The 24,380-nt window shown below is 38.2% G+C and overlaps 1 protein-coding gene across 3 annotated transcripts in view; it reads left to right on the plus strand.

Annotated features, from left to right (window-relative positions):
• The first annotated feature begins 13,919 nt into the window (after window positions 1-13,919).
• EMB2083 (AAA-type ATPase family protein) overlaps window positions 13,920-24,380 on the plus strand; it is a 377,023-nt gene continuing 366,562 nt past the window's right edge. For all 3 annotated transcript variants that reach the window (XM_089424030.1, XM_089424037.1, XM_089424043.1), the window contains exon 1: window positions 13,920-15,889. In XM_089424030.1, the coding sequence (XP_089280156.1) occupies window positions 14,446-15,889 (1,444 nt within the window). In that variant the 5' untranslated portion in view covers window positions 13,920-14,445. The remainder of the gene's footprint in view (window positions 15,890-24,380) is intronic.

Genomic DNA, 24,380 nt, shown 5'->3' on the forward strand with positions numbered 1-24,380 from the left:
GCCTTTGACTATGCTATTGGGGCAGTGCTTACTCAACACAGGCATCCAGTGGCATATCACAGTGATACACTTTCAGACATAGTCCGGAAGTATCCCACTTATGACAAAGAGATGTATTCAATTATGCAAGCTTGCCGACAATGGAAGCATTACATTTTGGGGAAGGAAATAATCATCCTCACAGACCACCGACCCTTGCAGTTCATACAGGCCCAAGGGAAATTGCAGAATGATCGCCATTAGAAGTGGTCCACATACCTGCAACAGTTCCATTTGAATATCAAGTATAAGAAGGGCAGCACCAATAATGTTGCAGATTGCCCCAGTCGACCACCGATCATGGCGTTAACCACCGTGCTCAACTCTTGTGGGAACGAGACTTCTGATTGGCCACTTCTCTACAAAAGTGACCCAAAATTCGACCACACATACCAGAAACTCTTGGAGGGTCAGCATGTTCCGTATTTTCACCTCCAGGATGCCCTGTTATGCCACCTTGGTCACCTTTGTGTTCCTTCAAGTGAGCGTGCCAAGATGATTTGGGAAGCACACTACAGTCGGGCTGCTGGGCATTTCGGGGTCGAGGAAACGATGGTAGTACTACAAAAGTATTTCTATTAGTCGAATATTCGACAGGATGTCGGGAAGTAAATCAGATCATGCACTGCCTACGCCATTGCCAAACCGACCATCAAGAAGCAAGGCCTCTATACCTCGCTACCTACCCCTAGTCGACCTTGGGAATCCATCTCCATGGATTACATGTAAGGCCTTCCTTCCACTAAGCATGGAAATGACAGTGTTTTTGTGGTTGTCGAAAGGTTCTCGAAGATGGCCATTATGGCGGCTTGCAAGAAGAATATCACAGCAGAAGCCAATGCTAAACTCTTCTTTGACCGAGTGTGGGTACACTTTAGGATCCCACAGTGTATCATCTCATATCGGGACAATAGGTTCCTTAGTACATTTTGGTCCAATCTCTGGTCGATGCTGGACACCAAACTCACTAAGTCCACAGCCTTCCATCCTCAAACTAATGGCTAGACAGAGGTTGTCAACAGGATGATCGTACACATTCTGCGCATATACAACTCAAAGCATTCACGCACATGGGACGAGAGCCTCCCCTATGTTCAACACAACTACAATCGGGCTCTTCACAACTCAACTGGCCATAGCCCTTTTCAGGTGGGCTTGGGATTCCAGCCACTATGTCCCATTGATGTGACCATGCCATTTGCAGCTACTCACGCAAATTCGGCTCATGTCCAGTCCGAAACAGATAAGGCAACCAACTTCATTGAGCACATCCAACATATTCGCCAGCAGGTTCATGACATTCTGGAGAAATCAAATTCCAAGTACAAGCAACGACATGATCAACATCGGGTGCCACATAAGTTTCCGGTGGGCGACAAAGTCTGGTTGCATTTGCAAAAGGAATGCCTTACCGGAGCCTATTGGAAACTCAGACCACTCTGATATGGTCCTTACACCACTACCAAGGCTGTGGAAGACAATGCATTCGAGCTCAGCATTCCCCCATTCCTTGGCCTGCACCCAGTGTTCAATGTGGACTGCCTTCGGCCATACTTTCCACCATTACTAGACACATCCGACATTGCAGAACAGCTCACACCCATAGAGTTAAATCTAGATTGCATGGAACAAGCTTCAATTAATTGGATCATGGAGACACAGATCAAGCACACTTGCCAACAAAATATCCAACTGTATCGAGTTGTCAAAGTAGGCCAACTCCTTCACTAGGGCAAGTGGCTCACCAGGGAGCAAGTTCAGCAAAAGTTTCCTCATCTCATGGAGGAACTCAACGCAATGGGGACCATTGCTTCCTAAGGGGGAAGGAATGAACGAGGCGAATATTGGTTGCCACCTGCCAAGTCCACTTGGACCCCCACCATTGTTTCTTTCAGTTTTTTAGTTTCTTTAATTGTAGCATAGTTTACTATTTTTAGTAGTTTTTCAGGTCCTAAACTTCAGGAGTCGTTTTAAGGCACTAAACGATGTTTTTTGGGAAAACTGTGAGCAACATGGGTCTATGGACTGATGTTGCTCTTCCCAAATTTGTAGTTCTCAGATAGATCTTCTTAGAGCCTAGATTGACCTCAGGTTGAAGAAAGACAGGTCTAGGGTAACATCAAACCATGCTTAACCTGGAAGCTAACCCTACCATGTCAGGAGAGGGCTCTCTCCTTGTCAATCTCAATTAGGATATTGGTAATTAGGGCTTGAGATGACTGAATTTAATGTAGATTTTAGGCTAGGTATAGTAGCTCTAGGGGTTTTTTGGGTTTGTTTGGGTCGAAACAGCAAGAGAAAGGATGATTTGGATTATGGCATCAATGTCAGTTTCTGCCAACAAACCTGGGGCAAATTAAGTGCCATGTTCAGCCAAGTGAAGATTGTAAATGTGAAAAGTATAAGGGAGAAAACCCACTGCCCTGCAGGCATCAAACAAAGGATGGATCTGTAGCAACAACTTTAGATGAAAGAGAATAATGAGGTTGCTCAACAGAGCATCTAACAACGAATGAATTCTGCTAAAACTACCATTACAACTAACAACAAAATCATCATGAAAGGAGCATCATCATGGATGAATTCCTAACATATAACTTAGATAATGCTAAAACAAAGGAGAAAAACATCATGTGTAAATGAATTACAGGAGAAAAAATATACTGAACATTTAAGCACCGTGATTAATCCCAGGCCTAAAGGGCAAAAACTGCTTTATTATGATATTCAATAAAACTTTACACAGTACAAATGCTTCTTTACTACCAAAATCCAACCTCTACACTATGAACTTCATAAAATATATACGTTTTCTCATCCCTGTACTAAGGGAATTGAGCTCAACCATTTTCTTCAAAATAGAATCAGTTACATTAAACTTGGACCGAATTTCTGAAAATAGGTGTTGAAGATGAACTCGTATCTCCTAAACCATATCACCTGTTACAAAAATGAAAGAGGTTTTTGTAGATAAGGTCATTTTGGAGAAAAACATCTCTCAAATTCTGGAAATTCGTTTCCAGTTGCTCGAAATCTATGCCACAAAATCATCTTGAAAACAGAAAATCATTAAAAAATTAAATCTGTGAAAATGAGCTGTAAAGATCTAGTCACATATTCAAATTCACGACACCTATGAATAAATTGAAAGAGGTTTTTGTTATATGGATTGTGTTTAACAAAAACCTCCTTGGGTTTTGCAAAATTACTTTCTATCTGTTGTAAAATGGCACTGCACTAAAATGACTAAAACAATAAAATAAATGAAAATTTTGCTTTGTTTTAATGCAGGCTCCAAATATCACTACATATCTCCCACATAGTAGCACCTGTGCATAAATTGAAGGAGGTTTTTGTTATTTGGTATGTGATGGACAAAAATTTCTTTCACTTTTGTAAAATTCATGTCCAAACTGATTTTGTAGTAAACTTGTCCCTGTGTGCAGCAACTAACCTCAAAACATGCATAACCAAGAATCAATCATTCATTTCGATCATATGATATGATCTAGAAACTGGTTGCAGGAGTGTGATATACCGTTGGAAATATTTTTCCGAGCTTCTTCTGATGGACACATTTATGACATGTTTTGTGCTGAATATCATGTGTAAAACATCTAACCAAACCAAACCTAGTAAGAGCTCATGTTGATCCCTAGTGACAGGCTGCGAAGACTGGAACTAACAGATCTTTCTAACGAGATATTGTGCGCGTCAAGCGAAGATCATATGCCAAAGTTATGACCCTAGGAAGTTGATGTACCAATTTACCCAAACGGGGCCCACATTTTGGCGTTTCATCTTCTAGGGTTATGTTTTTGGATGTTTAGGGTTTTCCATTATTTTTCAACAATAAATAGGACTTCAAGCCTCATTGTAACACAATTTAGAGGCATGTAGCTGCCACATCTCTTCTCAGAGATAAGCTACCATCACCTTAGCTGGTTTATTTCCATTGCTATTTGTAAGAATATTTCAGTATTTTACATTAATGAAATGAAGTATTATTTCCGTTGCATCTCTGTGTTTATGGTTATCTTTTTAATTTGTTGTGTTCCAGTTTAAATTTGGATCACTATGAAGATAGGGGAGCTCATCTCCAACTTTGTGGGTAACATATCAGGTAAATACCCTATTGTCAAGAGTTATCTCAAGCCTAGGAGTCCTCTATCTCAATTCCTCACCCTAGGAGCTCAAACAGGGAGGAAGAGCTGGCTCAGTGTCCTCGATGAGTGTTGCTCTCATCATACTCATATCTAGTATGTAGCAATAGTGGTTGTCTCTTGTTCATGTAGGTCATCAAATCAAATATCATACCAGAACATAAATAACTGTATTAATCACAAAAGGATACCATATTCATCCTCCCTCTCAAGGAGGTTCCAACCACAAGCCTAAGCTTTTCTCATACAACAACATTGTCTCAATATATGAAGGTGTCTCAATCTTAGCTATATGCAGGATTTTCTGCCAATCATATCCCACTCTTTGTCCTCATAATGTATCCATGTCATATCCAGATCTTGTTCAGATGACTCTCTAAGGAACTTCTTCATCCTGCTTCATAGCTAGCCATGCTAGCAACATCGTACTCAACCTCGACCATGCTATAGACCTATCATCCAAGATATCATGGTAGATCTCATACTAAGGTAGCATCCAAATGTGCTCATCTCATCAATAACAATCCCAATCATCATCAATAGATCCATATCACAGGAAGATTTTCCCATGCAATTATTTTGAAGGATATTAGGCAGCAACTCAATGTGAATGAAGTGGCTCAATCATGAATCGACTTATTAATGAGTGTTTAAACAGAACATCAATGCTTCAATCAATTGTTGGTTTCCAAGATGAGTTCAACAATATTTCTTCACAACAACTTGAAATTCAATCGGAGTGTCCAAGGATTTGCATTTCCACTTTCTAATGCTTCTTCAATAGCTTCGCAATATAAATTATCTTTTCCCAACTTCAGAAATTGATTCATTATGCCATGATTCATCATTTCGAGCTTCAAAAGCCATCTCCCTCTTACTTAGATCATCAGAGGCTCATTACCTACCAATAGTAGACCATCAATATATAAAACCAAAATCAAAGCCACAACTTGGAACACTTCTGAAGTAGAGATTTGGATAAATATATCTTCTTGACTTCACTAGATAATTGTTAATGTGAACACATCGAGATTGAGGAACTTGCTTCATACAATACTTGTTGCAAGCATGACACGTTTCCAAACCAATATGCTCAATATTGTATAATCAAATCAACTAAGTCATCTTATCAAAGTTTAGATGCCAAATTAGAACCAATATCAAAATCTTCACAGTATCCATTCTTTAGACCAGGTTGCAGGTAGAGCTCTCATCAAGTCATGACTTCTTCTATTGTCATGCCAACAAGCTGTCATTTTCTAAGCAACATCAACCCAAATTTCATCAAGTCATCCTCATGACCATAATACAGGTTATTGGGTACACCAAGAACAAGTCATGCAGGTTCCATCCATTTATTGTGATATTACTTCATACTAAATCACAATGGCCAATACTTCAACCATTTTGCTAAGAACAATGGGGTCAATACAAAACCATTATCAATATTAGTCACTGAAGGTCATTATGCCCATATAGCTTTGTTATCAAGGCAAATAATCAATCGTCAAGTCAAATCCCAGATTTGATATCATAGTGAGATCTATAGTCCAAGACATATCTCAATCATCAAGTCAAAGTTCTAAATCATTATCATGTCAAAACTGCAATCACTGCTCATCTATTTCAATCAACCAAATCTAGTCAAACTATTGTAACACAAATTTCATTAGATAAATCATAATGACATGTCTATATGCATATCCCGGGCACCTGCAAACACAAGTTCGGTCTACATATTCATATTACAGTAAGTCATTCAAACCTCCCTACTCATAAAACTTTATGTTGTCTGCTTCATGTTTGTAGGACTGACATCTTTTAGGTGAACATTTGATTTCATGCATAAAACTTCATTTTTGTGACCAACAGGCATAGTCACACTGATAGGCCTTCCTGCGTGCAGTTTGAAGACTACAGTCTCACCCTTGACCTTACTTTTGTGCGGCTAAAAGGTGACATTCCCGCGTGCAACCCTACTTACATGCGACTGAGGTTTAGAGTAAGGGAAAACTCTCTTCTCAGATCAAAACTTTGCTACGGATAAACCATGCCAGATATTTGTCTATTTGTGCCCATAAGTCATACTTCAACGATAAAGAATATACATATAATCCCCATGGTAATGGAAGTAAGGATCTTATGGAGAGATTCTCCCTCTGAATGGGAATCTACTTTAGTCATCTTCAATCAAGTCATCAACCTGTCCATAATACTGTCATGCATTAATAGCTTTGTTAGATCATAAAATCACACTATATCCACATATTCATCATGGTCATATATGTTATCATCATCTACTTCACCATGACATCATTATTGTCATCAAGGGTTAGTGTCAAAGAGATAATAGGAGTAGACTTCGAGAATCATGATCACAAGCATTGCTTCTTTGTCACATAATTCAATCCATTAAGTTAGGGTGTTCAATTTAACAATATGCCACAACCACTAAACACATCAAAACATAACCATGGTCAACAAAAGATCATGAGTATCAATCTCATTATTAGACTTTTATCATTATAACTACTATGCTTTTCACAAACAATATCAATGGTATCAAATTACCATCTATTAGATTCAAGGTGCTAACGTTCTTTATGGGATCAAGATATCCATAATGATAGATGTTAGCCAAACATCAAGTATACCATTATATCAAGGATCAACATTAAGTAGCCTCATAGAATCAAGAAGTCCATCATGTTCACAAAGTAAGATATTTGTTCAATATCAAGTGCACTATTTCATCATAAGAACCATGAATCCAAATCATTTTCATATGCATGCATGAGTCATTTGAGAAGGAGACATTCTCATCATACCTTAGGGCTTACCTTGACATCCAATTTTGCAGCTAAAACATACCACCATACATACCTGTGCAACTTGTAGTGCTTTGTTACATTTTCATCAAGAACCTCTTTTCCGATGCTAGATCTTCTCTTCTCGCACTAGCCATCATCCTCAAGAAGGATCCACTCATCATATCTCATCAAGAAGTTAGGAGCATCCAAATACTCATATATATATATATATGCATGCAGGAAGCATAATCAAAACAATATCCATAAGTCAAAAGTAAATACATAAAGGAGCATCATAAATCAGAAGGAACTTATCTTCAATGAGAGGTGATCCTCTTCCTCTTAAACCAGCCTTCAAGAGCCATCATTGTTCATTCATCAACTTTATCAGCAACTAGGCCTACTAGAGATTATCCCATCCAGGGCTTCATCAAATTTGTTGCAAGTGCTTGAGCATCTTCACATTGACCATGCTAGGGTTTCTAGATTTCATATCTCAAATCTTTGCCATAAACAAGGTTTTCTCTCAAACCATAACCTCATAATATCCAACAAACCCTAATAACCAAGTTGCCTAGGGTTTCCTTCAAACCCTATAATTCTTTTAGGTCTCCTTCATCCTCACTTGCTTCCATCAAAGGTATCTCCATGGGGTGACCTCCATGACTTTTCTTCAGCCCAACTCTGATACCATGTTAATTTTTCATAGATTTATATTGTTCTTTGATTGAATAATTGCATTTCTTCATTAACACATTAAGTTCATCCCATAACAACATAACATTATTTAGATTTACATAATTATTCAACAACATATGCAACTATTTAGAAAGAACAATATCATAATCATCAATGCAACAAAACATAAAGGAACAATAGAAGAAAAACATTCACACATAGAGACACCAAGATTGGTAAGAGATAAGGGGAAAACCCACTATGGGGAAACCCTTTCAAATTCTTCTTCTTATTAGATCATCATCAAATGATTCAACAAAAGAGAGTACAATTATACATATCTTTATCTATGCAACTATTCAACAAAACAACTACAACATCCATGGAATGAACCCAACAATGCTTATACTCAAAACTCTGATTAATAAATCTATAATGAACTGTCACTATTTGCGGTCACAGAGCAAAATCTTTGGACGGCTAAGATTTCATCTTTTAGGTCTCGGTCGCACGGATGAGGTGTCATGCAAGTGACTATAGTTTTCCAGTCGCTCCCTTAAGCCTGGCATGTGAGCAACTAGGGTCAGATCTGGACCGTGGAATCCTTAACTCCTAGTCGCATGGATGGAGAGTTGTCTATGTGACTGGAAAGCTCAGGGTGAACCTTCAGACCTTGCAATTTCACCTCAAGCTGAACCTATTCCTCCATGAATGAGGCTCAGCATTTTGCAAGACAAAAACCAAGATAGAAGAGTGTCTCATCATTGGGTCTAAATGAGGTTGAGGTCCCTTGAATTTATAACCTTCCAAGGTGGTCCACTTTCCTTTAGGGCCGACCTTATCAAATATGCACATGTGGGCTTTTCTTTATAAGTACACTTTCCCTTATCTGATTTCAGTGGTCTTTAGGTTGATTTTTGTCCTCTCTAAAAGAGAATTCAACGCAATTATTATCTCCATCAAGTGAGCTGTCCAAAGTATTTGACCATAGTTGCATATTTTTAACAATTAAACACACACAGACATACACATATATATAGACAGTTAAATTTAAATATAAAATATATATAGACAATTATTTTAATAAAAGTGCCATATATTGAGGGATTTCGATAAAAGTAACAAATTAGAAATAATATATTAAATAATTCTATTAAATTTCTTGCTAATAAATATTGTGGAACATAGATATAAAAGTAAAGATATATAAAAAAAGTGTCTACATGGCATTTTTTATTATTATTAATTTCGTGATTTTTCCTCATGAGGCCATTTTTAGGCTGAAATTTCCTCTAATGTCCACATTATCACTGCACCCTTGCTATCACTGCAAATTTGTCACACAAATGTGTTCTCCAAATACCCATCGATCTCCTCCTACAATCTCTCATTGATGAATCAACAACCATGATCTAATCTCAATCAATGGCTTAGACCCCATTAAATGACTTTTCTAGAAGCCACTAGAGGAAAATCGATTTGTCTCAATTAGTCCCCGATTAATTCACCACTTTTCCTAAGTTAGACGTATGAAAATAATTAAACTGCCTAGTCAATTCTAATTAAGACAATTTTCCTTAATTTTTTTTTTTTTTTATTTTTTTTTTTTTTTTTAATTATTTTTTATGGGTATCAAAGATAATTAATTCATTTATATTTCTAGCCCCATAGACACCACCTGAGACTAGAACACCTATGCGAACGACACAAACTAACACTTTCCTCCAACATTTGTGGAGGATTTATGATGTATTGCTTATGTTTTATCATTTTATAAAGCTATCTTAAGGTCAACTTGTGGCCTTTAAGCCTAGTTGAACACTCCAAGCAAACTTTTGGGACTTTTTGTTGTGAATGGGTGAATAGCAACTTGGTTGCCCTCATATAAATAAAGGGAAATAACTTTCACTTGTTCATCATCACACATACACCTCTTTTCTCTCTTCAGTGAATGCACTTTACTTTTCTTCTCTTTTTCTCTTGGTCCCTATGGATGAATGATGGAGTGAATTGTCTTGAGAGGGATATTTTTGCATGAAGAGGTTATATTTCGATTGACAAAGTGACTCTTGATTAGATGGTGTAATCTTATTGTCATTTCTCTTCCATTTTGCATGCAAATTTATGAAATTAGGGTTTCTCTTGTGTGATATTAAAAAGTGAAAAATCTTTCATTAAATATTGTTTCTATATGTTACACAAAAATTGTCATTCAAGAATCCACCTAAGGAACTTGTTGAATGCATGCTTTGAGCTCTCATCTCCTACTACAAGAAGTCATTGGGGTTTCCAAGAGAATATATTTTCTCTTCCACCCTCTTCATCCAAGTCCTTCTATCAATTATCTCACCCTCTTTGACTTAATAGGTCAATTCAATAGATGCACTAGTCTAATTACGGGATCGACCCATAACACTTTATATTTTCCTTATTTCTTTGTAGTTAGGTTTAGGGTTTGATTTATATTTGCATTTTATGGTAATTTTGCTTCTATATGTTCTTATCCTATTGATATCAAATTCATTTAGTAATTAAAAAAAGGCAAAATCTAAAATTAATTATATTTTCTATCCCAAAAATATGGCTTACATCTAGATTTTTATTATTGTTTTATGCATTTGAAACCATTTAAAACCTAAAATTTCCTTATCCCTTGCTTACTTCTCGATGGCCCTTGATTCCTTGTTGAATTTATCATTTGAAGCTTATTTCATTGTTGTTATATGCTATCACATGTTATCAACCTACATACCAATAAAACCCTAGTTTATAATAGACTTCTTCCAAGTCTATTGGGGTTCAAGGAAAGTATACTTGAATATTCGTAACTATTATCTTGCCCTTCAAATTTTCACCAATACCTTTTCCCATTAGACTCTTATCACCTCTGAACCCTCATTTGTTGAAGATATGTTTGGGTGATTTTATTTGGAAGTCCTTAAATAATCAATTGCCTTAGCATCCATAGGTCATTAGTCCTATGAGCCTTGTTCCGGAAGCCTCCCCTATGAGGATAACATCCATCACTAAATAGTGAAAGAGAGTCCATTGAGGTGAAAATGGTGGCTGATCTCATTGTTGCCATAAGACCTAGGTTGCATAGTGAGGTTTTGCACTATGCTTGCTAGATTATGTGCTAATAGATCACTCGATCATTGAAAGTGCGAAATATTTAGTCAGAATTCTTCTCCTCTAATAACTCTTTCTATCTCCCACATCTTTCGATTTCCTATAGCATAAAGCTGGTCCTCTATTCATTATCCAAGGATTCCATTGTCTACCAAATATACCCCTTCCCAAGCCTGGAAATGCATTTTAAAAAAGTTTTGATTGAAATTTGAGCAATGGAACTCCTAATGGCTTAATTTAGCTGGCTAGATCATATTAATTAAGGTTCTGTTGTTGGTTTTACTAACACATCAATGTTTGGCTCTTCTAGCCCCACACTACATTACAAATGAAACATCTTTAAAAATAAGAAAGTTGTTATAACAAGAGGGTGGATCTAATAAGATAAATTATCACCTATCAATTGGAAAACGATAAGGAGTAAAAAAGACTGGGGGTTTGGGGGGGGGGGGGGGGGTGGCAGGGGAGGGGGGGTGCGGGGGCTTGTAATAAGGAACTTAGCCACGATAGACCTTGCTTTAGGTGCTAAATTATTGTGGCGACATGTCACGAAGAATTGGGATTGGTAGAAAAACGTTTGTTGGAGGTAATATTATAGAGGTATAAAAACCAAAATTATGGACTTGGTAACATGACAAACTAAAGGGTCCCCCATCTTCATCCTTCTAAAATCAACCTCCCCACTTCTACACCATAAGCTTACAACGTTGTAATGGCAAACTTATTAATTCACGCAAAGCACGTATAATGAGAAATAAGAGAGATTAAAAGTAAAGCTTAATTATCACCCTCAAAGGAATGGTTACATAATTAAGGCATGTTCTCTCTATCAGATATTTCATGTGTAGGATGATTGATTGGGTACATGGAAAAGAAGGAAATTGGCTGACCCCCTAGGTCATCTTTGACCCATGGTACATCCTTTCCTCATGGCTCTTAGGTTGTGCACCCACACAAAAAATCGAGAAGGATTCAAAAGGATGGGGAACTTCTCTATATGCTATTAATCTCTCTTGAAGAAAATCACCCTCCAACATAATCAATGTAATAGAGGATAATTTGGAACACTAATAGTCTCCACAAAACAAATACATCCTTTTGGATTTTAGTGCATTAAAATATGTTAATTGCTAAGAATTTGAGAAAGAAAGGAATAGATGGCTCCTCACATTGCGCATTATACAAACAAAGTGAGCAATCCATTCCCCATCTCTTCCTTCATTGTGAAAGGAATAAAAAGGCATGGACTAGCGCAATCCTGATCTTTTTCCAAGAGTCACAAGAAGAACCGAGTTCCAAGCAACCACACCAAGTTCAAGCACAATGTTGAAGCAGATCACTGGGTGAAGGTGACCTCTACATTAGAGTAAGGGACATTAGTTTTAAAAGGGGTTGCAAGATCTTGCTTAATCCCTTAATGAATTCATCTGTTGGCCTTTCCTCCTTGAATGCATCGATGGGTGCTTAGTCCAAGGAGCTTGTTAGATTTTTTAAGATCTAAACAATGTAATGTAGATGTCTCTCATCCTTGGCTCACTTCAACCTAGCTTGCACTTGGGTGGTTTGAGCAATGCCTTGGGCTACCATAGAATAATTTAGGTTATGGATTCATTTAGATTTGCATCTTTTGATTTGGAGGACAATTTTTTTAGCGTTCGCTGAAGGTTTCACCAAAGTTCTATCTAAGGGGTGTACCTCGTAGAAGTGTAAAAGATCCCTTTGCCACAAGTTTTAGGATTTAGGGCCTACCTCCAAGTTTGCTATGCGAAATAACTATTTAGTCTGGTCAACCATGCAAATTCTCAACATTTGTTTAAGGTCTCCTTTGGATTTGTGACTACTACTTGTTGTCCATGCAAATGGTGACCTTGTGCTCATTTGTTTATGCATATCTCACGACACTCTACAAGTGCTAAATGGAATAAGGCTTAGTTTCAACTCGAGAGTGGTATGATTTGAAATCCATAATTGCTTTTACTTCAATTCTATTTCGTTTTGGTTTTCATTCCTTGGAAGACTCATATGAACCAACCTTAAGCCAAGGAGATGCGTAAAGTCCTCCATAGAAAAAAAAGAGGCCATCCAAGCTATATGACAACATTGTCAACAATTTCCATTAAGTTGGTGGAGATGGTGTAGAGTAATACAACACATAACACTACTATCATGAACCTCCTCCATGTCCAAACAACATAGAACCTAAGTGTAGTCATTTCACATCTCTCCTTTTGGCATAATGAACGAATGGTTTATCTATTGGTTTAAATACTTCAAAGACTAGTCATTCAGTCCAAATAGGCCTTGCTAAAGAAGACTCACTACATCAATCAACAGACCAAACTGAAATAGAAGACCAAGATCCCCACTTCTCCGTAAGACATGAAGTACATGATATTGCTCAACTTTAAATATGAACTTATGTTTTATTGTTCAATCTATATTTTGGGCACATTTGTAAATCTTTTACCATGTTGGAAAACTTGGCTCTCTAGCTTGGTTAGAATATTAGAGCATGTCACAGCTCATGTATTTGTTTTTCCTTTCAAATTTCTAAAAATGTTACTTCCGCATAGCTATATGTACCCTTACTAGGTTAGCCACAACCATTTTCATGATACAAACACCATTTGGCCACAATCACTTTGATAATACAAATGGCCCAATACAAATATATGAAGAAACACTCTGTCCCATAAGCTATCTTTAACCTTGTGAACATTAAATAATTTCTTTCTTTCTTTCCAACGCCATTTTAATTTAAAACCATTCTTTTTTTTACCCAAATAAAAATACTGTGTACATACGGTTTCATAATACTAGGAGAAAGTACATTGTGCACTGATTTATTGAATGCCATGATGCTCAAAAAGTAGAAATCAACCTCTACTAACTTAAGTGTGAACGAAGCTCCAAATTGTCGTACTTTTCCGTAGTTTATGTTTTATAAAACTATCCATATTGCCATATTTTATACTAACCTATGTTTTATAAAATTATCCATACAATAATAAGAATAGAGAGTTTTTTACTAATAAATATATAGAAACAAATCATCTATGTTTTAATAATATACAACATTTTAACTATATAAATTATCCCCATGTGGATACGGTGTCCGTATGCATGCACAAATCGAAGGCTTCTTAGACAGCATGGAGGCTTTTGCTTAGTAGCCAGAGTAGCCTGGCCAGGAGCCAAGGTGGAGCCGATGCATCAGATAAGGTGACGCGCAGGGATGCTTCTTGCAATGTTGGAAGGCACCCTCAGTTAACTTCTCGTTGAACAGTATAAAATATTCCAGAGAAAAATGTCCACGGTGGGAGAAAACCATAGGCTTTATGGATGTATTATTCAAATTAGCTGAGTGTTCAATGGTAACTTCTACTTCGGAAATTTTATCTCGGAAACTCCCTGCAACAATTTTCCAAGGGGAAACTCCCCGCAAGATATATTAGTCAAAGGAACTGAGTATTCAATGCTAACGTCTACTTCGGAGATTTTATGTCGGAAACTCCCTGCAAGTTTTTGCCAAGGGGAAACTTCCAGCAAGATATATCCGTAAGGTCTTGAGATTATATCGAGTCGAGACAACAAGAAAACTAAATCGAAACATATATACAGACACCATGGAAGCCATTCAATTTGCTTCCCAACGTGCCCCATTGCTTGATTACAAAACCCTAAATTTGGGTTTAAGGAGCAGAAGAATGTGTTCCGGTCCATTTTGGATTCGAACTTGTATTTTACGCTTTCCTGCTCAGATCAGATGCCTAGCAGTAGAATCCCAAGACAACGAGGAGAGAACCCGATTTCGACAGGATCTTTTCAGGGTTTCTGAAATGGCCGTGACAATGACGATTGTTTCATTAGCATTACCGCAGGCAGCTGCATTCGCAGATGTCGCAGTGAAAAAGAGGACTAAAACTGCTAGAGAGGTTGAGGTAATGACCCCCGAAGACCGTGCAGCGTGGACACAGGGGCTCCCGTTTGTTCAAGAACGGATTCCTTATACGGATGTTTTGAAATTGAAGTCTGAAGATAGGCTCAAGTATATTATCAAGCATCCCAAGACTCTGCCCAAGGCCAGGCCGGATGTAATTTTGCTGGTCTTGGATGATGACAGGGTAGTCAGAACCGTGCTGCCGGCGGCTGAGAGGGATAAGAAGTTCTGGGATGCATGGGATAAGCTGGGACTTGATTCGTCTATCATGGATGCTTACTCACCGCCATTGCCGAAACCCAAACCCCAACGTTCAGTACTTGAATATCTTGGGCAATTTGCCTCTGTTTTGAAAGGTAAGGATCATAAGGGCAAGAGGAAGACACAGAATTCACAATTGCAGGAGATTCGAAGGGCTAAAATGGAATTGGAGAGGCAGCGAAATGCGATGGAGAATGAGTTAAAGCGCCAGAAGAATATGAAAGAAAGGGCTATCAAAGAACAGAAGAAGCTTGATGAAAGGCAGCGGAAGGAACAACAGAATTTTGAAGAAAGGCGGCTCAAGGAAGCCGAAAATAGGAATAAACAACAAGAGTCGGGGACAGTGACTGTGGCTGATATCGATGAGTGGTCTGAATACTGGTATCGACTATCATCCGATGATGGTGTTCAATATGGCCTAGGATTTGTTTTCTTCTTCTTGTTTTATCAAATTGTTATTCTTGGGTTTAGGAAACGCCAAAAGGACTATGAGGATAGGTTGAAGATTGAAAAGGCTGAAGCAGAGGATAGAAAAAAAATGAAGCAGTTGGATTACGAGACGGGAGTAATAGATGATGCACTTTATTCATCTACCAAGGAAGGTCAGGGCATTGTGGGTGGAGAAAATGAAGAGAACCTTGAGGAGTCTGAGAAAAAATCAGATATTAAGCTTGGGTTGCAGTTCATGCGTTCTGGTGCTCGGGTTCGTCGTGCCAAAGGTAGCCGGCCTCCTCAATATTTGAATAGGGGTGCAAATGTCAAGTTTTCGGATGTTGCTGGCTTGGGTGATATCAGGAGGGAACTTGAAGAGATTGTAGAATTTTTCAGATACGGGGAGAGGTATCGCAGGCGAGGAACACAAATTCCAAGTTGGTTTTCTTCTCCCTGTCATTTTTCCACGGAAAAAAGATCATAGTTTTATTTCAAAAACAAAATTACATTTTCAAGTGCTTTGACTTCATTGCATAGGAATAACACTCGGCTTTATTTTGCCCCTCAAAACAAAAGGAGTTTTCAGCCCCAGCATCATTTACGTTTAAAACTCCAAAAGACCCCATCATAATAACCCTTATATGGTCTTCAAAAAAACATGTAAAAAGTTAAACAGAACATAAAGTTCTCGCGGTTCTATATAGTGGACAATTCCTATTTACATAACTTTTCAAAAAAATATAAGTGTTCGGATATAAACTAAATAAAAGCCCATATAACGGCAGAGCATTCCTGCTCAGCCCCATCCATTAGCATCTTGTTTATAGATAATCATGAAATGGTGGGTGATAGTACTCAGACACCAGGCCTTCTCTATCCTCCTGTATCTACCATTGTCCATGACACATATAAATACCAGCTTTGGATAGTCCATCAGCAACTGTGTTCCTTTCCCTGTTCGAATAGAAGAAAGGAACATGTTGAAAATTGTACTAATAACTTGTACCTCTTCCAATATTGGTTGTCGAAGCTAATTTATGCAGTTCTGTTCCTTTCTCATCCATTTGATAACAAGCATAAAATCACCAAAAACCTGTAGCTTCTGCATGCTTCTTTCATTTGCGAATAGAAGGATAAGTTTAAGAGCCATCAGCTATGCGAAGTTGTTGGTTCCTTGTCCTAATCCTGCCCTGTATCTTAGAGAATGATTATCATTAAGGAAAAGGACTCCACCTGCCCTCATCATGTGGGTCTCCTTGAGCAGCTCCATCAAAATAAGTCCTTGCAACAACCTGCCTTGGGCGCTTGCTGTACTTCAGCTATGAGAAGCTCATTAAGATACTGAGGCTCTGAGAGGCACAATGAAAATGAATAGTTTGCCTATCTTCAAATAAGCGGACATTTCTTGCTAGCCAGATGACCCATGCAAGAATCACAGGGATTGTTAGATAAGCTTTTACGTTTGATTGCCACAGCACAAGCAAAGCCCTTCCTCCACAGTACCCCCTGGTCAGACATTTCCTAAGCCAGTCAAAATATTGATCTCTCTCCAAACATGGTAGAAAAACAGTATTCCATGATCAAATGTGTATTAGTTTCTTCACTTATCTGGCATAAAGGGCATCTACCAGGGTCTGCTCTGTTCCCTATTTGGGGATAGTCTCATGTCAGTACTTTATTGTTCAGTAAAAGCCACATAAGTATTTTTGCCTTAGACGTGCTTTTAAATTTCCAAACTTCCGCCACCACTTTTCATTCCTCTGAGCTCCTCCTAATCTTATTGCAAGATATCCAGATTTAGGAGTGTGGACCCCAGATGGGTACATTGTTCATATGAGATAATCTCTCCGACAACTTTACATGACTGGACCTGAGTATTGAGAAAAAAAACCCATACAAGAGCATTCTAACCTCTGAAGTCAATACTACCAGCTAATGGCCATTGTTGTCCCCATATGAACTAAGATCAGGATCAGCAATTTGGGCAAGTTTGAAGTAGTCTCTCACTCGTAGTCTCTGAATCATATGACCTGGAAGACCATAGTTTCTGCCACTGCCTACCCATGGATCCTCACGCAGCCTAAAATTGGTCCCATTACCCACCTTCTATACTAATCCATCTTGAATTAAGGGAAAAGTCATAATCACAGCTTTCCACATGACTGAATGATTATGTAAACTCTTGTCAGGCTTCCTATTCCATTCATTGACAGAATCAGGGAAAATATATTTTTGTTGAACTAGTTGACATCATAGATCTTATCATGCTGCATCCTCCATCATGTTGCATCTTATTATGCTGCATCCTCCATCATGCTGCATCTCATCACGCTGTATCTCATCATCGCAATGTAGCACTTCATTACTATGTTGCACCCAACATGCTGTCACCTACATGCTGCATACTGTAACATAGTCATGGGACAGCCTTAGCTGCTTGCTATGGCTTGCAGCCTAGCAAAGCAACTAGCTGTAACTTGTAGATATGATTTAGCAGAGGTAACTTACTGTACGTCATCTGGAATATCAAACCTCCGAGAAGGACATCCTAAACTGTCCTCTATAATGTGGATCTATGCTCCATCTATGACTGCATTAGTCACCTAGATCCTACACCCAATACTGTAGCTTGTTTTCACTTGCTCATACAGGCTGCATAAACTTCTGTCCACGCATGGATAATCTTCCACCTAGCACAAACTCAACATAGATACGACATGCATCTTCCTCTTGATTGATATATCTCTGCTGCAATTTAATGCCCAAAATGACCTGCAGCTATGTTGAGACTTTAGTATCATGCGGCTCCTTAAGTCAGCCCTTAAGTGACCCTAGAATCCTTCTATGAGCTGCAGCTTCCTTTCCCCTCAACTCGGACCTGTGTAGAGGATGAAACTAACCCAAAACAGTCCTATCATTCCTCATGTCTTGTCCTCTTCTTGACTGTGGATTAGGGCCTTCCTTCTGCTGTGGATTAGGGCTCTTCTAGCTGCGGATTAGAACTGACTGCGGCTAGGGCTCTGTGGCCAGATCTCCCTCAAGACTGCGGCTAGATTGTCTTCTTGCATGGCTGAGATTAGGGCTGCGTATAAGACTCTTCCATGATCCTTCATGACTGCGTCTAGATCTTATTAGGGCAGCAAATTAGTCTCCTCTATGGCAGTGTATAGATCTCCTGTTACCTGCAAGATGATCTCTTCATAAGGCTGTGGCTAGGGCATCTTAGGTTCAACGTCTAGGGCTTCTCCCTCTAGATCTCTTTAGCCCCCAAACCCAAAACAAGTGGAGAGAGATCACGAGTGAAGTGAGTGTAAGAAATGACTCTCAAGTCATCTCCTTTTATACTAAAACGTTGAGCACTTGTGGGGTTTATTTCGTTGTTGTCCGACTTTGACGATTTGTCCAATAACACAAATAAATTCATATCTCCATGAATACTTATCAGAATCGGATGATCTTTAGATCAATCCTACACCTCTCGATGAGAGGGATCCAAGAAAAATATCAGCTACCATAAATAAGATGACCCACATGGAGTTTGGCCCTAGTTGCCAAATTTAACAATAAGGCTAGGGAGAAGGCCATCCAAGATGACATTGCAAGGAAGAGGGAATTATTAGAAGCCATGAAAGAGCCATTGTATGATGATTGTGAGATTCAAGACTCCTCTTCTATCCCTTCCACCAATGACCCCTTTCACTATGTTCCTCCTCCTTTTGGCCAACAATCAAAACGAACAAAGAGAACAAACATCCAGAGTTATTTCTCATCCTCTCCCAACATTGCCTCTTCTAATCCCACTTCCTTCTAGCCAAGTCGTCAACCCACTTTGGATCAACATTGGAAAAAACAATGTAAAAAAACTTCTTATCAATACATTGCTAGATGGTGGTATGATGCAGATATCCCATTTAATGCTACTTGCTCATCTTATTACCAAGCTATGTGAGACCTTGTTATAGTTACAGGAAAGGGCTTCAAAGGCCCTAGTATGCATGACTTGAGGGGAGCTCTTTTGCAAAAAGAGATTTCTTCCATTGATGAGTATTTGGCTGAGTATAGAGATTCATCGCTCAAAACAGGTTGTTCCATCATGTTAGATGGATGGACTGATGGAAAGAACCACACTATCATTAATTTCCTTATTTCTTGCCCTTAAGGAACCATGTTTTTGAGATCAGTTGATGCATCTGATAAGGTGAAGGATGCAACCCTTTCAGTTGAGCTTTTGGATGACATTATTTAGGAAATGGGGGAGCAGAATGTTGTGTAGGTCATCATTGATAATGCCTCAAACTATGTTCTTGTTGGAAAGACACTTGAGTTCAAATATAGGACCATATTTTGGACTCCATGTGCTGCACATTGCATAGACCTCATGCTTGAGGACATATGCAAGTGGAGTGGGTAAAAAACATTGTAGAGCATGCCAGGTGCATTACAAAAATACATTTACAACCACTCATGGGTATTGAGCCTAATGAGGAAAAACACTGGGGGCAAAGAGTTTGTTGTTAGGATATTCCGACACATAGGATATAGTTAAGTTCAACTTGGTCTAGTGTAGAGTTAGGTTAGAGTTAGGTAAAGTGTGTTTCTTTACCGTTGTACATTTTGTAACTTACAATCCGACGGTCACGATATGTAGTGATCCGACGATTCACTCTCACCTCGGTATTACCGACACTTGATCCGTGGCTTGACACCCGATTGGTCCATGAGTTCTATTTAAAGCGCATGGAGGGTCATTGTTCGGGTAATCCGTGCATGAGAGAAGCTTATGTAAATTTTCATTCTTTGATTAATAAATTGCCTGTAGTACCCACGTTGGGACAGGCCGTGGACTGTTTCCCTCCTTGCACTTTGAGGGTTTTAACCACGTCAAAAATACTGGTGTATTGATTTGAGATCTGGTTGTGAGCGGTGTCCTTTTGGTGTTCTTTCATGTCTCAATGCTCAACATAAAAACTTGCAGAAAGTGTTTTCTTCTGATCATTAGACTGAATCTCGGTGGGCTCGTAGACAAGATGGCAAAGACACCAATAAGAAAGTGTTTGACAATTATTTTTGGAAAAGGTCTGTAGAGCTTGTGAAAATTATCGAGCCCCTTGTTAAGGTGTTAAGGATGGTGGATGGGGGGAAATTGGTCATTGGCTACATTTATGAGGCTATGGATCAGGCAAAGGAGTTGATACAGGCAACTTACAAGGACAGGTTAGCTAAATATGGCAATATATGGGAGATCATTGATAACAGATGGAACAATCAACTCCATCTGACATCATCCTATACATGCAGCTGGGTATTTTTTGAACCCAAAGTATCATTATAAAGCTCGGCTAGGAGATTTGCAGGATGGGGAGGTCAGAGCTGGATTGATTGATTGCTTGGAGTGCATGGTCCCTAGCCATGCAAACCAGTTGGAAATATATAGACAACTTACTCTTTTCAGTATGACAACTCGTACCTTTGGGAAAAACTTGGAAAATATGGCAAGAGATGTGGATCAACCAGGTAAGCAATTCCAATTTCCAATATGTTTTTCTTTTCAAGTTAAATTGTTTACAAATTTACAATTCAAATTATCTATAAATACTTGTAGTTTGTAAATAAGTAATGAAATGAACTAAGTTACTAATTAATGTCTTTTTCTTTGCAGCACATTTGTGGGATCATTTGGTGGCCAATGTCCTCAATTGCAAAAGTTTGCAATTAGAATCCTCAACCAAACTTGCAGTGCTTCAAGTTGTTAGCGCAATTGGTCTGTTTTTGAGCGCATACACACTAAGACGAGAAACCACTTGGAACAAAAACGGTTAAATGATATTGTCTTCATGCAATACAACCTTTGACTAAGGCAGAACCAAATGTTGAACAAAACACCTGATCTAGATCCCATTGTGTTGGACGATATTGATCCAACATCCGAATGGGTGGAGGAGATTGAAGTTTTGATGTTGATTTTGATATTAACATGGCATTAGCAGGGGATGAAGAAAATTTGGTGGCGCTATTAGAACTAGGATCAATCGCCGTATCAAAGAAAGGCAAACAACCAATGGAAGACACCAGTCGTGCAGCTCGACCAACTTGTGCTTCCATTAGGTCCACTTCTATTGTTATTGGTGGCAGTTCTACTGAGGATGCCTCTTCTATTGTTATTGGTGGCAGTTCTACTGAGGTTGCAGATGAGGTTGAGGCATCCTCAAACTTTGAACCAAATGATGTCTATGTAGCTTCGGCTGATGATGATGATCATGTGTCTAGTAGTGGTGATGAATTTGATGATTGATCAAGTGTAGACTCTAGAGCTTAGAGTCTAGACTTGTAGTCTTGTAGTAGGCCAATGGCCTCATAGCTTGTAGCATTGTTTTTGGACTTTATAGGCCATTTAGAGCCTCATTGCTTATGTATTTTGTAATGATATGTATTGCACTCGGTGCCATTTTGATATATTCACCTTTACATGGTATATAAATGAGCAAACTTTGCATATTCTGTCTCTATTGGCTTGGAATCATGGTTTTAGATCTTAAAAATAGCTTTTCATTAAAAATTAATTATTTAATGTATTTATTTATTTATTATTATTATTTTTTTTTAAATTAGTTCATTTAGACCTGACCAGTGCTGGTTTGACCGGTTTCGGTTTGAAACCCGGTTTATTAGGTGGACTGATCCGGTCACCAGTTCCAGTTTTTAAAACTATGGGCATAACAAATTAGGGTCTGAGGTGGATGAAGGAATAAATTTCAGATTTGGGATCAAGGGAGCTACAGATCAATATTAAAGGCTATGGTTGGTTTGAAGAGTGTCAAATAGGTTTCCTTAACAGACCAAATCAAGGAAATTTCAGGGCTGCTATAAACTAAGGTTTTGAACCAACAAATCACAACAAAATGATTGTTTGTAACTACAACAAATCTAGTCATGAAAATTGTGCAAAAGCCATTTAAATTAGAGTGTAATCTAAGGTTAAAGTTACAATAAATTTTGAAGGTTAATAAGGCGTAAAACATGTAATATCCCTACTTGGAAAAAGCAGTGAATATTCAGAGACAATTTGAAACCACTAGAAAATAGCGACAAGATAACCAAGTGCAAATTTATATAGGAAATAAGAAGCAGAATCACTGTAGCATTTTATTAACCATGGAAAATGAGCACATTAGAGATAGAATGGTAGAACTTGGGCTTGCCAAGCAAAAGCAAAACTTAGAAGTGGATTGCTAAATCAAGTGGCATAAATCTTTGAAATGCTGTAGCAAGTGATATCATAGATAAACAACTGCTGGCTGATGAATGGAACAAGGATTTCTGCTCTGAAAACTGCCCAGAAAATTCTGAAAATTTAACCACAGGTCCTCTCCCCAAACCTGCACAAACTCTGAAATAGTTTGGGCTGATTCCGGATGGTGAAATTTGACCCCCACGAGTGTGTGTGGCCCAACCGACCAGCTGGTGCGAAGCTCTACCCAACTCAACTCCAGAAAATGGCTGGGATAAATAACTGGCCTCCTAATTAATCTATTCCACTTTGGTCCAACCTCTAAACTGTAACTGAAAATATTGCCCAAATTGGAGATCTGTGTGATCCCCACTCCAATGCACAAAATCTGCTATTGCAAATCTGCTCTCCAAAACTCCACTGAAACCCCTGTTGACCACTCCGTGTCAACGACCCTATAGTAGTGTTGCACTAATCGGGAAAAAATCGCGATAATATCGTATTATCGCTATTTTTTCAAATTGACGATTAAATCGGGCGATAAAATTGGAAATTTTTTTTGGGGCCAATTTTTTTTCAAAAAAATCACGATTTTTGGGAAAAATCGTGGGATTTTTTGTTTGTTTGTTTATTTGTTTGTCTAATGAGGAGGAGGAAGTGACCTAAGCTACCCTTGTCACAAGTAGAGGACGTGGTCTACCTCCTGGTAGCTCCTAGTTCTTCAGCTTCTAGAGCACAACAGACTCCAGAATCTACTGCCAACTCCACCGACATCTACATCTAGAGGGGCAAAGGAAATCAGTAGTATTAGACTTTAGTTATTTGGTTCATCTCATTGTATATGACATTATGACTCATGATATGAGATACATTATTATAGTTTTTGTTGATATTTTGAGGTTGAGTTGGGACACAAGAGTCAGGACTTACTATTCAGGACATGATTTACTGTTATGTGTGATTTTAGCACTAGAAATGATATTAAACATCTTATATATTAGTTCTTTTATCGTATTTATGTGTCAATGTATTTATTTTATGTTGTAGATGGTTTAGATATTAAAAAAATTGAACAAAATGAATATTTTTGCACCAAACGATTTTTTCCCGATTATTACCGATTTTTTCCCGATTATTACGATTTTTTTTCCGATTTTTTCCTCGCGCCGAAATTATCCCGATAACGATTAGTGCAACATTGCCCTATAACAGTACACGCCTTTTTCTCAAAAGGGATTTCCTCATTCAGATCATCTAGGGTGCATCATCAGTGTTCAATTCGTTAAAGTTATAAACCCATTTTGCATGTCTATAATGTAAATGATCTTAGTAATACCATTATGTATGTAACAACCTAGGTAAGCCTATTATTTTGGTGATGATTTCTATCCTAGGAGGTTTTTCGTCTCATTTATGTTTTTAGACACAAATGATCAGTAGAGTTTTTCCCTCTAACCTCACCCCAAAGCTAGGGTGGATTTTGTAGTCAAGATCTAGGTAAGTCATATTGTTCTAGTCGAATTTTTTGTAAAGTGATTTGGGAATAATTTTAGTTAGTTGGCTAAATTATTTTATTACAAATCACTTGGACTACTAGATCATATTTGAGTCGCAGAATTGGGTAAATAATTGAGGGTCTACAATGAACGGGCGTTACCCGTTCATGCATTAAAATTGTAATATTTTGATGTAAAAAAATA

Source organism: Pinus tabuliformis, chromosome 6 (genome assembly GCF_031772625.1).
Source record: "Pinus tabuliformis cultivar Carrire ecotype Pingquan chromosome 6, CPIR1, whole genome shotgun sequence".
NCBI classification, from domain to species: Eukaryota; Viridiplantae; Streptophyta; class Pinopsida; order Pinales; family Pinaceae; genus Pinus; species Pinus tabuliformis.